Here is a 16,452-nt window from a genome sequence, read left to right as displayed (position 1 = left end):
ACAGCTCAGCTCCAGGTCCAGTTGCCGTTTCTAGTTGCAGGGGGCACAGCCCACCATCCCTTGCGGGAGTCGAAACGGCAACCTTGTGGTTGAGAGGACACGCTCCAACCAACTGAGCCATCCGGGAGGCAGCTCAGCTCAAGGTGCCATGTTCAATCTTGGTTGCAGGGGGCGGAGTCCACCATCCCTTGCGGGACTTGAGGAGTTTAACCGGCAACCTTGTGGTTGAGAGCCCACTGGCCCATGTGGGAATCGAACCGGCAGCCTTCGGAGTTAGGAGCATGGAGCTCTAACCGGTTGCCTGAGCCACCGGGCTGGCCCCCAAAACGGTTTTTTATTCATGAATCATGTTTTATGAGCTTGGAAATGTTGTAAACAAAGTGGCCTAGGACAGGCCAGTGTAAAGGTACTTAAACATAAACCCGCTAATGCACAGTAACCGTGTGGCTGAAGCAGAGGGAACATGGCAAGTGGCAGGAGGATGAGTCTGACCCGCCATTCACGCGTACTGGGTGATTGTAGCTGGTTTTCCAGAGGTGGAATGTGATCGTCGACTTGGAAACAATCAAGTAGGTATTACGTCATCAAAAGTATTTAGGAAAAAGGATTACGATTCAGTGTATGCAAATATGGCGAGCTTCTGAACCAGACAAAGATGGAGGGGCAAATGGCAGAAGGGAAGAAGCTCTGGGGAGGGGCAGTTACCACCATAGTCTTCCTGTAGCGTTCTCGTTACCAGGGCAGGAACTCCTAGCATCAACCCCAGCTCCTCCCACAGGCCCGTCGATTATGTCGTTAAAATGTCCTAATTTTTCTCAAGATTTACATGGGCAGAACACAGTGCATTTGAGGGAAGGTCAGGAACCTTCAAGGGGCATTAAGTAGTCCAGTGAGATGGGACTGAGAGTTCTCATGGGAAGGTAGCCATGCCTCGTATGGAAAGAACTCTGTAGTCTTCCAGCTTTGCATGGCTGGAGCTTTCCACTAAAAATAGTAGCTGTGACCTCCCTGCCAAAAGACCCACTAAGGAACGCCACTTACCAGTAATTTTCACAGCCTGTATGAGCGTCAGAGAAAAGCTCCACTAGAGCAGAAACGGTCTTTTTCACTCTGGTGACCTCAGTGCTTTCTCCAGGATCGCGGGCATGCAGGAGGCCCTCAGTGAGCATTTGTTGAACATTGAACGCAGACAGGCCAGGGAAAATTCTAACCAAAAGTAAAGTAGCGAGGTCTATTTAGTGGCTGTGAAGATTTGAGAATGGGGGCTGGTCAACTATTTAAGTCCTTAAAGTAGTTGCTGGTCTTTTGGTGGGTAGCAGGAAATCAGGACTGTTAGCTGTGGCAGGGCCTTGAGCCGAGCCTGAGCCCGGAAGTTAGGAAGCAGGATGCTACTGAAGGGTTTTGAGTCAGGATTGTTTTCAGCAGTCAGCGTGGTGGTCCCAAGCAGGGCAGGTGAAAGAAGGGCACAGATCAAAGAAATATGTGGAAGGCGTTGTGCAGTTTTGAGAGTGAGCGTGAAACGTGCTTCTACCTGCCCATCGGTCACAGCAAATCCCACTGGATTGCATCGTGAGTCTTTAAGAGGCAGCTTGGTAAGTAGCGGCCTAATTCTGAAACCCCTTAGCACTTGTCACACCACTTTAATACACACTTTTTAACATTCCACTTACTTTGAAAACGCCCTAAGAAGCACGTTTATGCTTTATCTTCCTAGTAACTCTAACAAAGTTCAATACATTTTTGCTTAGTTTTTCAGGCTGAATTATTTTGATTAAAATAGTAACTTTAGGAAAGTGACTCAAAAGCTGAGGCTGTTTCCTTATCTGCACAACGGTATGACTTCCAGTGGTATCCTAAGTTCTGTCAGGCTCAGATGAGCAATTTCTAGAAAGTTTAGTTTACCTGGCAGGGTAATTACTTCACGGTGTCAAGAACAGAACACTGTTCCCTTATAAAAACAACTTTACATATGCTAAACATCTGTAGCTGATGTTTATGACGTCGCTTTGAGTGTACCAGCCTGAGACTGTCACCAGCCCATGCAAGGCTTGAAAACAATTCACAAACCGTATGATCACCACTCGGTGGAACATGTCAAAATCTTCTGAGGCCGTCTCCTCCAGGAGCTGCAACCCACCCCAACTTCCAAAGACTGTGCCTGCTTCACCTTTTCCTAGTGATTTGTTTCTCTAAGGGCAGCAGCTGGTTTTGGCGCACAGCCAGCAGGCACTCATGCCTGTGGAAATGGACTTCTCATGGGGACCTCCAGGAAAGGATAATTCCACCGGGTTCCAAGGACAGAAAAATCTAGGGCATTTACCCTCCAACAGGAATGTAAGACTAATTATGCTCAAGAACAAATGATGGAACCCAGGTTACGACCTCCAGACAGAAACTTCTGTATGTCACCCTCCCTCTCCCAAGGGCTACTTGGAGAAGGACGAAGGGCCGTGAATTGTAATGCAGGACGCACTGAAGGTGAGGCTGGAGAGACTTATACTTTATTCCCAAGTATCAGACAAAGAGTCCACCAGGCATCCAAGGCCCTCCTAGGCTTGGTGGATTTACAAACTCCAGCTCCTTAAGTTTCTTCCTCTGAAAGATACAAAATGGTAGAAAAATGAGCCATGTCAAACTGGTGAACTGCTATGGTTTGCAACACCTCCTCTCACAGGGCCAAGAGTCTGCCTTCAGTCACTAGCCGGCGAAGCAGAAAAGACAGCTGCAGCCGGTGTAACTAACCCCGAGCACCTGTCTCCTTCAGCCCACTGGCTGACATCAGGGACGTCCATCATCTTTCTCTAGATGCTTCTTCCTCACCCTCGCCTCTAAGAGACCACTCTCCCATCCCCTTCACGTGACCCAAAGCTCTTGAAGCAGCTCCTGGAGCTTCCCCAAATTAAGTCAAGTCTCAGGGAACGCTCAAGTTTTACATCAAGGCTCAAGAGCACTGTGGCTGTAGAGCTTGGTCCCCCCTCGAAAGAGGCTTGCCACGAACCTTCTTCTTCCTCCTCCTCTTCCTCCTCCTCCTCATCATCCTCGTCGGAGCTGAAGGTGCCGTCGGGCAGGCTATAAACGCGGATGACCTGCTTGTTGGGGTCCTTGAGGATGAGGTACTTGCCCTCCTCCAGCTTCATGCAAATGTCGATGACGCAGCGCAGGATGCCCCAGGCGTTCTCTACGCTCAGGTTGATCTGGCTGGCAAACTCATTGGGCTTGAACTGCTGCGTGCCCAGGATGACGTGGCGCGAGGAGTCTTTCACGTGGTACCGGGATACGTAACTAGTGGGGAGGCAGTGTTAGTGGTGGGGGCAGGCTGGCCCGGAGACACAGCAACACCCGGGGGCAAATACAGTCCAAAGGGGGCCCTTGCCAGATGCTCTTCCCAAGGGAAAGGGAAAAGGCAAGCCCGTCTCCCTACCCGCAGATCCCTCCTTCCGGAAGATGAGTTCACAACTCCTGGACAGGAATCTCACCCAAGCTTGAGGTACTCAGATCCAGCCAGCAAAGCACAGCAGGTCCACCGGGCCAACTTGTAGCTGTTGTTCTTCAGCTCGGTGGCAATGACGGCCCCTCGCTGGGAGTCCAGCTTCTGACGCCAGTCAACGCCGTTACAGTGCTGCAGAAGGAAAGCACCGGTTACGGGAGTGAAGGCAGGCTTAGCCGAAGGCTCTGGTACCTCTTCGGGCAGAGAAGGAGCTCCCTGCTGGGCTTGACCGGGAGGTGGGTGAGGCCGCAGGTAAATCAGAGGTAAAACTTATCAGTGAAGAAGCAAAGACATGGTCCCTGCCTTGCACAGCCTGCCACACAGCAGGCACTTCCTCTCTTCCTAAGAGCTCATCCAGACAAGGACACACACATACAAGTTAAAAACAAGAGCCGTGTCAATGGCAGAGGTGAGTGTTTATGTGTGTTTTGTGGTAAGGAAGGGTTTCACAGAGGAAGAGCCGCAGCTAACCTAGTGCAGAATCCTGGCAGAGGCTGGAGGTGGACTGACCTGAGGCAGGGAGGGAGACAGGCTGGGTTAGTCCTGGGTGGGGGTGGGGGCCCGCAGACATGAGGTCAGAGTCTGCGTTGTATGTACACGTGTGTGAGCAGACAAAGCAGGACAAGATCCCAGAGATCATCTTCTCCAGCCGCCTATTTTACAGATAGTGAACTTGGCCTCAGAGTGAAGTGACTGGTTGAAGGTCACATGGTAGAGCTTTCCAAACCTTCTTGGTTCATAGCAATAATAGGCCAAAGAAACACTGAAGAGTCCCTTTTACCGCGTTTCCCCAAAACAAATACCTAACCCGAAAATAAGCCCCAGCATGATTTTTCAGGATGACATCTCCTGAACATAAGCCCTAATGCGTCTTTTGGAGCAAAAACTAATATAAGACCCAGTCTTATTTTCGGGGAAACATGGTATTAAGCCACTCAGGACTAGTATTCTGACAGATGTCTCTTTCCTCTAAAATTAAAAATATTCTGCAGTCCCCTTGTGAGTTTGCTGTGGCATATTAAGAGTCTTTCTATAACCATGCTGCATGACGGAAGCAGTGTTTTGGACAATTAATCGGCACAGATACATTGAATGGGGTGGTAAGGAGGAGCAAGTTAGGAGACAATACAAAATAAGAAGTATACTGAATAGGGTCCTAAACTAGGGTGATGTCAGTGAGATCCAGAACTGAGTGAGAAGACAGACCGTACGTGGCAGCAGAAGAGAAGCGTGCAGGAGTTGGAGGGGTTTGAGGCTCTGAGCCTAAGTGAGCAGGAGAAAGACAACGCTGATGCACAGCCAAGACAGAGGTAACGATAGGAATGAGGACACAGGAAAGGCAAGGTATTTTAGCAGGAAACAATGGAATGGGGAGTCAGAGTAGATGCGAGGAAACATGTTTTAGAGTTCAAGGCTTGGGGCAGGCAGAATTCTAAGATGACCCCAGTGACCCTTGCCGTTGCAGATTCCCACCTTGGAGCGTGGGTGGTACCTGTGACTAGGATGAAATATCACCGCCATGACTGTGCTACCTTATATGGCAAGAGAGATTCTGCAGCTGTAATTAATTAAGGTCCTTAAGCTAAGGAGAGCATTTGGGTGGGCCTCCCCTAACCACAGGGCTCTTAAATCTGGTGTAGCGACCAGAGACAGAAGTCAAGAGGGTAGGCGCATGAGAAGGACTTGACGTTGCTGGTTGGAAGATGGAGAAGGAATGTGCGTGGTCTCTAGGGACCGACAGGCCCCAGCGGGTCGCTGCCCAAAGCCCCACAACTGGAAGGAACTGAATTCTGCCAACTAGAATGCGCTTGGAAGTGGATTTTCTTCTAGAACCTCTATATGTGTTCAGCTCTGCTGACACCTTGATTTCAACTTTCTGCTACCCTGAGCAGAGAACCAAGCCACCTGATGCTGGATTTCTGACCTACCAAACTATGAGCTAATGGATGTCATTTTAAGCCTCTAAGGTTGTTAATTTGTTATGGAGCAAAAGAAAACTGTATGAAGAAATAATTATAGCAAAAAGAGCTATGGAGGGGCTGACCCCTTAAGGGAATGCTCCCTAAGGGTCAAAAAGGAGAGGAACCAGCAAAAAACACGTGAAGGGAGTCAAGAAAAGTGCGAGACCAGAGTAATGCAGGTAGTGACACAGGGCAAAGCCACATCGATACAAGGATGCCACATGCTACAGGGGGGTCATGGTGGCGAAGGCCATGGGGCCAGAGCTAAGACCACAGCCAGCCTTTCAGTGCTGCTTCGGCAGGGCTGGGGGCTAAGGAACACCGAGGAACGCTCATCAGTGGTGTTAAAGGCTAATCCCTTGGCTGTAATGAAGACAGCACATGGCCCTCTGTGTGCCACTGCACTGGACACCCATTCAACCCAGGAGCTGTCCCTCCCCCCGAGGACCCTTGACTGCACAGCAGCACCCGGGAACACTGCCGCCCACTTCAAATTCAGGCACATAAGTCTGGGCAACTCCAGAAAGGGTAACAGCCCAACAGTCATAGCGCACCAGCATGTGAGAGCAGAAAGAGGAAAAACAAAGGCAGCACGTTTCATTCGAGGTGCTTCCTGAAGAGCCAAATCTGAGCTAATCTTAGAATCCCCGAGTGCAGTAAGTGAAAGAGCTGGCAACAGAATCAGAAGATAGAAAAGAAGGTAGTGGCTGTAGTGAAGTGAAAGAACAGGTCAGAAAAAGGAGCTGCCAGTCTTACAGGAAAGCTGCCAGCCCAAATAATAAGGAGATCAAAATCACATGTGCACAGACAGCAGAAGCCAACAGGAGGTCGGAATGGAACAGAGGGAGAAAGTCCTGGAAGCAGTTAGTTACGCTCACACACACGGTCTCTTTCTCAATGAGGAACAAAGTGGGGGAAACTTCAGAGGACAAGAAAACTCTCGGCAGCTCTCTAAGTCATGCGAGGGGAACAGAAAGAGGCTCCCCGGTGCGAGCTGTGACAACACGTGGGGCCCCACCAGGGCGACGCAGGTGCCTCACCCGTGAATCCCACTCGTTGAGGGTCTTGATGTTGATGAAGGACACTTCCCCATTGGCTCCGGTCATGACACCGTCATGCTCACAGCGGACAATCAGGTCGATGTCGTCCCCCAGCTTCCACCTGCGGTAACTGCAATGAAGAAGGGACTCATTTGGTCACTGAGATCCTGAATTTCAGATGATTTCCCCCTACAGGGCCGGGTCCGTGCACCCCCCCCAGCGGTGACTTACCGGTATGCGACGGAGGCGATTTCGTTCTTATCCATGTCATCCTCCACAAACGGGTTTGGGTTGGGGAAGTTGTATCTTTCTTTCCCCTGCGAAAATGACACAGGTGTTAGGCAACAGCACCAACTTGTTGCCAAGCCAAGCAGTCAGACCCCACACCTCTGTAGTTACAGCCAGGCCGGGTCCCTGGAACCCTCGAGGGGGCTCAAAGCTCAGGGTGTGGTGTCTGCCTATTTGCTCCCACTGAGCACAAGCGAGCACCCGTGAATCACAATGGATGGAACAGCATTTACTGACTGCTTCCGCGTGTCCAGTTCCATTATCCCATTTCAGTAGCAATCACACCCTCCTGCTTCCTTGTTCTCCACAGCACACATTGTATGTGTCCAGGGTTTATTGTGTTTCCTCCTCCATGATGAAGCTTCCTAGGGCTAGGAACTTTGCACCTATACAGTGCATTTGTCAGATCATCCAAAGGATCTTTACAGTGCGTCCATGGGAGACGAGCACTGTCAGCGTTCTCATTTTATAGACACGCAGCCCGCCCGACACCAGAGCTATGAAGCGCTGGATCCAGGCGTCAGAGTCAGGCAGTGTGACCTCAGAGCCCATGCTCGGAACCCCTTGGCGACTGGGAGGGACCCCATCTGTCCTGCCCAATCCCACAAGCCTGGAGCCCACACCGCAGGGGCTCAGTAAAAGCAGTTGTTGCGGGAATCCGACGAGCGCCCAATGCTCACCATCCTCAGGCACTGCTGGGAGAAGTTGTGGTTGATGTAAGTTGCTTCCATGGCCAGGTTGCGGGGCGAGTTGAAGGAATTACCTTCATCCTGAGGGGGCTCGTTGGCCGTCTCACTCACTGTCAGGAGGTCTGCAAAAGCAGCAGCATGTCACCCACCCACAAAACGAAGAGTCACCGATGACGTGCACAGCACCGCGGGGAGCCGTGGTGGTCCACGTGACAAAGGCCTTTCCTTCAGAGAACTGCCACCTACCAACACAGGTCTCCCACGGGTGGGACATGCAGGGGAGGGTTTGTGCAGTGCTCCTGGGTGACGTTAGGTGCTAACATGAAATTCAGTCACGGTGTAAAAAAGCTATCCCTTTTCAATCTTTTTGGATTCCTCCAGAGAATGTTTGATTTTATTAGCTTTTAAACAAAGAAGAAGGCTTGAGGCGCGCAATATAATTGTTCTGTTTTGTTTCATTGCTGTTATTACTGCGTGCCCTAGTTTTCAGTCATGGCAGGTGTGTATATACATACACGAATGGTATAAAATATGTGCATATGTTCTTTTCTTTGCAAATACACTGAGGTAAAAAAACACCCCATCAGCTTAAAGAAAAACACTAAGTAAATACTACAGACGTTATGTAGAGATGGCCGAGATCAGGAAAGTATTACTCAAATGAGTAACATCTGGAAGCATAATTTCGGTGTCCTGTGAGGACTCAGAAAGCTGAAGCCCCAGGGAGGGACTGAGTGACCGTCTGAGGAGGCCGGGAGGGGTTCCCACATGCCCAGGGGGAGATAGACCACCTTCTACTCATCCTCCAGGGCCAGGGAGCTTCTCTGACCCAACAGACACTCAACGCCTTTGTGTTGCTCCCAGACAGGCTTCTTACCAAAGTCAGAGTTGTCCCTCTTGTCGAAGAAGAGCTTGGACCCGACTCTCTGTACGACAATGTCCCAGGAATACACGGAGCGGGTGCAGCTCATCAGTGTGGCCAGAATGGCGTCAGTGGCAAACACATTCCCCTGTGTTTTTGCCAGCTGTGAAGAGAACAAAAGAGAGGAAAAAGGTGAGGACGTGCTTAGATCCAGTCGCCCACTCGCACGGAGGGGAGAGCAGTTACACCCACGCCCACACAGAACACACGTGCGTACAGCCAGCGAGCTGCTGCTGGCAGCCCCCACCCCGGGACGTGTGTGTCCACAGCTCACTGAGCACTCGCCGTGTTCCAGGCAAGCACTGACAAGGCTTCCTTTCACCCTCACCCCAGGCGCACATGGTAAGTAAGTGCGTTTACCCCACTTTACAGGGAGAAAGCAAAGGCCCCAAAGGTGAAGCTAGGACGTGTATAGTGCCAGGATTCACATCCGGCATCCCCGGGCCAGCCGGCAGAGCGGCTGTACGTTCACCCATCCAATCCCCGTCTGATTCAGCAGACTGTATCTAGAGGGCTCCCAGGCCCCATCCAGCGGCATTCCTCACGGATCCGGGCGGCGGGGAGCACGCACCTTTCGGATGACAGGGTCGTCTGTGGTGGTGACCGTGTGGAAGATGCGCTTGATGCTGCGCAGCGGCTTCTCGCTCCTCGTGGTGATGCGGTCGAAGGCTTTATCGTAGTATTCCAGGGCCCCACAGCACTCGCTGCGGGGAGCGGGACCATGCAAAGCAAAGGGAAGAGGGTCACCACTTTCTGTTACACCTCGGCACCTACGTCTCATCCCGAAATCTAATACGTATGAGATGGAAACTGTCTGACAGTGAGAGCAGGAGACGAACTCTCAGTGCTCACTCAGGACCCGTCTCCTTAGCTCCCGAGGTGGCCCCACAGGACAGTGTGAACACAACTGATTCTGCCCAACCCCCCACTTAAAGATGGGGAGATGAGGAGTAACAGACAGAAGACTGGCGCTCCAGCTCCCCACTAAGCCATTCCCACCCACGTGGCCTCTGAGGTAAGGGCTCTCTGGATGTCAGGAAAAGCTCTGCTCCTGCTGCCAAAAGAGCTAGATCACTTAATTTCTCTTTTGGTCAGCATTCCAGGAAACCGAAAGAAATCTGGTTTTTCTTTCTTCCCTTTCTCTTTCTGCCAAAGAGAGCTATATAACTTAATTTTATTTTTCTTTTGCTCTCAATGCCAGGAAGTTGAAAGAGATCTAAAGTTTAGTACCACTAAACTTCTTTCTGCTTCCCCCAACATCGATTGTTTTTAAGCTCATCTGTCAATCTTATGCAATGAGGACGCCACTTACATGTCCTGTGGCTCTGATACTTCCAGGTAACGCATCTTCATTAACTGGGGAAAGTCCATTTCCTCTTTCACTTCCCAGTCACTACGAACTTCAACTGAAGAGTCTCGGGGTTTCTGTAGTAGAAAACCATTGGAGGGAAAAGACATCACAGCCAGTGCAAGACATAAGCAAAAGGCAGGTTAACAGCGTGAAGGACTTTTACTGAATAAATGTCTGGAACATTTACTCTGTGTTGGCTGTTTTAGAACACAGAATCCGAATCCCAGAGCTTACAATCTAGAAGACAACTGAAGGGATCAAGAATTCAAAACCAAATGGGAATTCCACTCCTAGGTAAGGATGCCACCCAGGGAACACCAGCTCTTTATATATTTGTCTTTCATCAAGAAGTTGTAGCAGCTCCTTTAGCTTTCTCTCAGAGTATTTAGCTGTTTGTTCTTGACGCAGCAAGCATCATATCCAGCGATGTGTAACTTGTACAACTGTAACTGAACTCGTGCTCACACGCATCTTCTATTCCCACAATGTCCACACAAACACCTGTACAGGAACGGCACCAGCAGCAATATTCCTCATAGTGGACACAACCCAAATGCCCATCAACTGGTGAACGGATAAAGAAAACGGTGCATCCACACAAAGGAACAGGGTGATACAAAGAAATGAAGAACTGATACATGTTACAACATGGATGAACCTTAAAGGCCACGTATTGTATGATTCCGTTATGGGAATGGTTGTACAATTTTGTGAATGTACTAAAAACCACTGAAAGGTACACTTTAAACGGGTGAATTGCATAGTATGTGAATTATTAATACATCTCAAGCTGTTCCAAGACCAAATAAATAAGCAAAATCAAATTCCTAGAGAGAATTCTGGTTTGGATACACTACCTGTGATTTTTGGTCCCATTTCTGCCTCACTCCAAATTGTTTCTGGAATTTTTTCTGCAGGCGTATGCGTTCTCTGGAAAGACAGGAAAATTGTACTTTCAGTGCAGGTTTTTAAGAAAAACGGGGACTTAATATTGCCATGAACTGAAATTGGCCCTTGGAGAATGTCAGGGTTGAAACAGTGGCTTAACCAGCTTTAGGAAGGTATTTTTGTTGTGGTTTTTTTTTTTGCACTGGTGGGGGTGACAACCATTCTCCCATTTTGGCCTAGTGATTTCAGAGTACGGTCAGTCTTGGAAGAATACTTTGTTTGGGCAGGATGGGAACTCACCTCTCTTTCTGCTTGGCACTCTTAGGCAGGGTCTGCAGGTTGAATTGTAACATGTTCCGCCGATCTTTGTCTCTACGGAGGTTTCGCTGGGAAAAAGGAAAAAACACCCATGTTAAAATCTTGGAGGTGTGACCCACAATGGACAGTACTTAATGGGAGGCCATCAGCCCAAGTTCAGGATGTGACATCTGAGTTGCACATTTTACTCTGGGCTTTTACTCTAATCAACAACAGTCTGGGGGTTTAGCTGAATAAGTACTTAGAATTAGCTTGGACTGACATTCACACACATATTTTTTATTGAAGTAGGTTTATTGGTTTTTATCAGAGTTGCTGAATTTGCCTCTTTATGTAATAAGCTGTGGTCTGACTGGACCATCTGCTTAATAAAGCCTGCAACCCAGCAATTAAGTCAAGCAATAGGCACAGAGGAACCTTTTCATCCAGCACAAAAATCATTCTGAGCACAGGGGTATAGTATCCTGGCTACTGGTCAACAGAAAGCTAAACTGTTTAAATGCATTCCTGGTCCTAGTGAAGTTTACTTTAGAACAATGCAGTCACTGAGCAGCTACTTGGGGTTCGCTAGGAGACCTAATGTAACATGGACCCCTCCTCCCAGCACTCACAGGGTTACACTTGTAGCAGCAGGTGACAGACAGCCCCAGGATGTAACAGCCCTACCTGTGCAAAGCGCATCCGGTTCCGCTGGTAGGCCGTCTTCTGTGTGCGCGCTGTGTCCACCAGCTGGAAACTCGTCTCATCCTCCTCATGGAAGTACGCATACTGACTTCCACCGCCAAACTGAGAGGAGTATTTATCTGGGGACAAAGGTGACAGAGTGTGACAACCACAACCCACAGACTTTACATATACACACTAAAGCCTTGCTATTTAAGCGCTGCCTCAGGCCCCTCGGCAGCGGCTGGAGCATCTCAGACGCGCAGACTCACAGCCTCACCCCAGTGCCGCTGAGTCATTTTACAGGGTCCCCTGGTGATTCACATGCACATTCAAGTTTGACAAACTCTGGCCTAAAGAACATTCGAAGGCAAGACAGAGTCTGAGGGACTCAAGATAAGCCCATTCCACTCTGCCTTATTCCGTAAGAACAGGAGTTAAAAAACCAATCTACTGTCTCAGGATCTTAAAGCCAGGAATTCCGACACTGGACTCCATTGGCGTCACAGGTTCAGTAAATCCCAAACCATGAAGTGCAAAATGGGAGTATGTTCAACAGATTTGCAACCGGGTTCATGGTCCCCAAAAGTAGGGGAAAACTCCCACTATAATAGGTCCAACATCTTTAATGAACAGTCTCACTTTTGGGGCTACGTCCAAAAAAATGTGGGCAGTGTCCAGAATCTAGAACATGCTCCTAAATACCGGGAGTTATTATCAGCAGCATGTTCCCATTCTAGAACTTTCCGAGGGAGGTTACCAGGAAAAGGAATGGTTTCCCCACGGCCCTGAGCGGGCAGTCAGCCGGAGAACACTTACTCGTGTACCTCTTATCTTGGTACGTGGCGCCCGTCCAGTCTGCAACCTAGTAAGGGCAACAGGGAAGACAGTGCACAGGTCAAGGAGGCAATTTTCTGTTGACCCAGAAACCCCCGAAAGTGAGGACACTGTGGGCAAGTAGCAGGACTGGCTCACAAAGCCTTTGTAAGTGCCCAGCTGCCTGTGACTACTGGAAGTAGCCAGAGGTGACAACCTTTCTCAGCTGGTGTCCCTAAGGAACACAGGAATCGTGCTTCTGAGAGGCTAAAATTGAAACGAACGCGTCCAGAATAGCAGCCACAGCTTAAAGGGTCTAAGCTCCTGCTGACAGGCAAATACCTTTCCTAGTCGATCTCCTTTGCTGAACGGCTGGTAGGGCATATCCCGAAACTGCTCGGGGACGGCACAGGGACCCCAGCCAGAGGGGTTGTCCTGGATCACGGGTGTCATGAACTTTGCCATCTTCTAAACCTTAAAAAAATATAAGTAAGTAGCCGCATGAAGAAAGGCTTCCAAATAAAAAAAGTCTTCTATTTGAGGTAAGCTAAGATGTAAATGATAAAATTAAAAAAACAACACACACACAAAATGGAACCCTGTTAGTCACTCCCTTCTTGTGAATACTTTTAACTCAGAAGGCTGCTAACAAAACTGAGTTACCGTATTTCATTTTTTCCCACTGTAACATCCTTGAAATGAGTTTGCACCTTATGCTTGATTGGGTGTCATAACTGACAGTTTTTCTTTCTTAGTGCTGTAATAAAGTAATCATGCTTGGTTAAACTTGGTGGTGTCTCACAGATTGGATAAAATGTAGTAACTTTTTTTCAAGTGTAATAACCAAGTTCTGGTTCTCAGAAACACCTTCACCATGGCATATAATATTTAACTTCCCTAAGCCCAGCCTTTTCATCTGTAAAATAAGTAAGCTCCTTATTTTATTTTTATCAGAGGATCATTCTGAAAAGTCTTATTAGTTAACACACACGGAAATGCTTTCATTGTAAAATGCCACACAATTACTATTCAGACTTGCAAAAATACATTTACATAGAGTCTAAGAAAAATAAGTCTGTGAGTACGTCCTGAAATTCAACTTTCTTTTCTTGTTCTTCCAATTTCCTGTTGTCAGTGCAAATCCTTCTGCAGAAGAAGTGGAGACAGAGCCAGGCAAAAGGCCTGCCGGAGAGCTGAAGAGGTCACCAGAAACCTTCAGCCATCAAAGTGGCCACAGATCAAATGTTCGTAAGTATTTTCAGTACCAGGCACTGTCCATCGTGCTTACATGCAGAAATTCACGAAATCCCCCCACAATCTGAGGTAGGGGCCAGTATTATCCCCGTTTTTTAGATAAGAAAATTGAGGCACAGAGAAGTTAAGAAATTGCCCTAAGTTGCAATGCTAGTTGATGAAAAATTTGAACCCTGGCAGTCTGGCTCCAGAGTCCACTCTGCCTAATGCTATAGCTCCTCTCACGAGAGTAAAAACCAAGGACTCCCAACGGATGCTTGACAGACACCTGACAGTTCCTGTCAAAAACCCATGCACCCACCACCCATTGCAAGCCTCTGAAAATGCTCAGGTGAGTTCCCAAAGAAAAACTCATTACACAAATATTTCTGGAGGGTGGTATAGGGACAGAGTCCCAGAGAGCAGTTTGCAGGCTCTCAGCCTCACGTGGAGGGGTGCTGGCTCAGGTAGTAGATGGCCATCAGCTGTAACCAGTTAGCCATTTAGCCACTAATATAACTGCCTTGGCTACGTTGGTTGGTTGGTTGGCCGAGAAGCAGATGGCAGATTGCAGCTCGTGTGGCTCCTATTCCTGTGTCTCCAACCCAGCGGCCAGCGAGAATAATAGTGGTATGACTCCCCTACCTATGGCTCCGTGCGTGTTCCTTTTTGGCCTCACCATGTCCTGTGTTCTTGTGCGGGGAGTGGGATCAGAGACCCCGCATGACAGGTGGAGTGCAATCAAAGAGCACTGGATACTGAATTTAGTAAATTCTCCTCTTTGTCCCATGAAGGGGAGACTAAAGCTTCCTACAGAGGTGACAGCAACAGGAATTGGGTGACAGCAAGAGAACGAACCTGGGAGCTGCGTCCTCCAACTTTGAACTTAACTTACACTCCAGGAAGGGGACTGAGGAAGGGGTGGCGGTCTCAAAACAACTCACATTCAATAAGTATTTGCTGAGCTCCTACTAAGTGTCAGGCACCCTGCTAGATATGTTAGCCACTAATTCCCCCAACCAGCACTTAAAAGGTAAACATTTGCAGCTCAGCCAAAAAAAGGAATTGATCTGCCCATCATTTCAAAATCGATTTGATTTCCAGGGTTGTCTGCCGTAAGTGCAGCATTCTTCCCATTATATTCTAGGTGCACAGCAGCCTCAAAAGATCTGGGGTTTTACAGCACATTTAATAACACAATGATGTTTAGAAATACGTTAAAAAAAAAATCTACGTGTCTGCCAGAGCTCAAGAAGGAAATAGGCCCAAGGCTTGACAGGCATTTTTCCAGGGGGAGGAAGTCCGGTTTTGACACATGTAAAATAAGAGTGAGCAGAATGGAAGCGGCAGGACAAACTGAGCTCTCCAGTTAGAACGGAGGGACAGCCGTACAGGCTGCAGGGGCAGACTGGGGAAGCACCCAGAGGGGGCTGCGTTTCTGGGGGACCACAGTGTTGTGCAGATTACTGCTGCCACTACAGATCGCACGCCGTCAATACCGGTGTGTGTTTCAAATCAGAGACCAGATCTATTCCGTTCTAGCCTTCCATTTCACGTTAAAGGGAAGGAAATCTTGGGTTGTCAACTCAGAGCAGAGCCGAACACCGTTCAGCTTGGCACTCCCAATACTTCACTCACAGAAACTCAAGACAACCTTTGGCCACTTAAACAAGACCCTGAGACCCAACTGAGTTAAATGACATTATCATTCGTCCAGCCCGTGACCGCGAAGCGGCGTCTAGGGCCAGGCACCTCACCCACAAGGCCGTGCCCCGCATCCCGCAGTACGCTGGGCCTGGGACTCCGAAGGCGGATTCCTGCTACGCCCAGCGCAGGAACAGCGGGGGCAGGAGGGGGACAGACCGGGGGGTCTCTTCCGGAGGCCTTCCCCGCCCAAGCCGGCTCCGGAGGTTCCCGGAACGCTACGGAACGCGCCACTCACCTGCAACGGCCTCAGCCGGCCCGGATGGCGACAGATAGTCCAAGCCGGAGAGCTCACTACCAGCTGCACTCGGAGGAACCGGGAAAGGAGAGAAGATGCGCGCGCAGCGACCGGCGCCGTAAACACGACCTGCGCTGTCGTAAAAGGCTCTCCAGCTTCCTTTGGGTTCGGCGACAGAGCGCGAGCCGTAAAGCGAAGGCACACCCGGAAATTTGTCACTGCTTTTTGCGAGGTGGCCTCGTTAGCCTTCCCGGCGCCAAGATGTAAGAGGGGTGTTTACAGTTACGTCATGGGGCCTCCGGCGACGCTCCGAAAGGGCGTTCAGGTTTATTGATACGTGGCGGGCGTGCAGTCCAAGCTGGAGGCGGTGAATGGCTGACAGTCCCTCTCTGTCCCACAATGCTTCGCGGACGCCTCGGCCCCTCTGTATCCCACAATCCCCCAGGGGGACGTCGAGCGTCCTAGGCAGATTTTCATTGTTACCCTCCCCCGCCCCGCCCGCTACTTTTACAGTTTCGGAAACAGGTCTAGGGGTGTAAAGTGACCTGCGTAGTCCAGCCTGCTAGTTTAGGGGGTGGCTGCCAGGGTTCAAACCATACTTTCGCAGTTCCCAAACTTTTTTGCATGACGAAGATTGCTGGAGGCCTAATTTGGAAAATACAGATTCCGGGGCTCACTTCCATAGGTTGTTACTCAGGTATGTCTAAGCTGGAGTCCAGGAGCCTGCGTTTTAATTGGCAGCTGTGTTTCTGAAGTGGCGTCTCAGGAACCTGTTTCCTATAATGGCCAACAATGCTGTCCTTGCCGCAACGCCCAGCCTGCGGAGTTTGCCCGGAATCCTATTGCGGAATTTC

General features: G+C 49.4%; 1 protein-coding gene across 2 annotated transcripts; it reads right to left on the bottom strand.

The window, feature by feature from the left end:
• Positions 1–2,479: 2,479 nt before the first annotated feature.
• EIF3D (eukaryotic translation initiation factor 3 subunit D) lies at positions 2,480–15,999 on the bottom strand. 2 transcript variants are annotated; one of them, XM_019713445.3, is made up of 15 exons: positions 15,599–15,999; positions 12,766–12,897; positions 12,427–12,472; positions 11,611–11,747; positions 10,927–11,012; positions 10,596–10,668; positions 9,700–9,812; positions 8,959–9,091; positions 8,343–8,490; positions 7,457–7,587; positions 6,720–6,805; positions 6,489–6,618; positions 3,477–3,619; positions 2,999–3,282; positions 2,480–2,595 (listed from the first exon to the last, which is right to left on the bottom strand). In XM_019713445.3, the coding sequence occupies exons 2-15, from the start codon at positions 12,886–12,888 to the stop codon at positions 2,582–2,584; spliced, it is 1,647 nt and encodes a 548-aa protein (XP_019569004.1). In that variant the 5' UTR covers positions 12,889–12,897; positions 15,599–15,999; the 3' UTR covers positions 2,480–2,581. The 2 variants fall into 2 exon arrangements, with proteins under 2 accessions (XP_019569004.1, XP_074182432.1); XM_074326331.2 differs by having other exon boundaries at positions 12,766–12,891; positions 15,599–15,785.
• Positions 16,000–16,452: the final 453 nt, after the last annotated feature.

This window comes from Rhinolophus sinicus, chromosome 1 (genome assembly GCF_057876585.1).
Source record: "Rhinolophus sinicus isolate RSI-liver-muscle chromosome 1, RSI-T2T, whole genome shotgun sequence".
Classification (NCBI taxonomy): Eukaryota; Metazoa; Chordata; class Mammalia; order Chiroptera; family Rhinolophidae; genus Rhinolophus; species Rhinolophus sinicus.
Note: the sequence above shows the minus strand (reverse complement) of the source record. Positions and strands in the feature narration are given on the sequence as shown.

Excerpts from the sequence above, each read along its gene's own strand:
- EIF3D (XM_019713445.3), bottom strand. The coding sequence starts at position 12,888 with ATGGCAAAGTTCATGACACCCGTGATCCAGGACAACCCCTCTGGCTGG. Across the intron at positions 7,588-8,342 it reads GAGGGACAACTCTGACTTTG|ACCTCCTGACAGTGAGTGAG; the intron begins GTAAGAAGCCTG and ends CTGCTTTTGCAG. Across the intron at positions 6,806-7,456 it reads CCCAGCAGTGCCTGAGGATG|GGGAAAGAAAGATACAACTT; the intron begins GTGAGCATTGGG and ends TCATTTTCGCAG.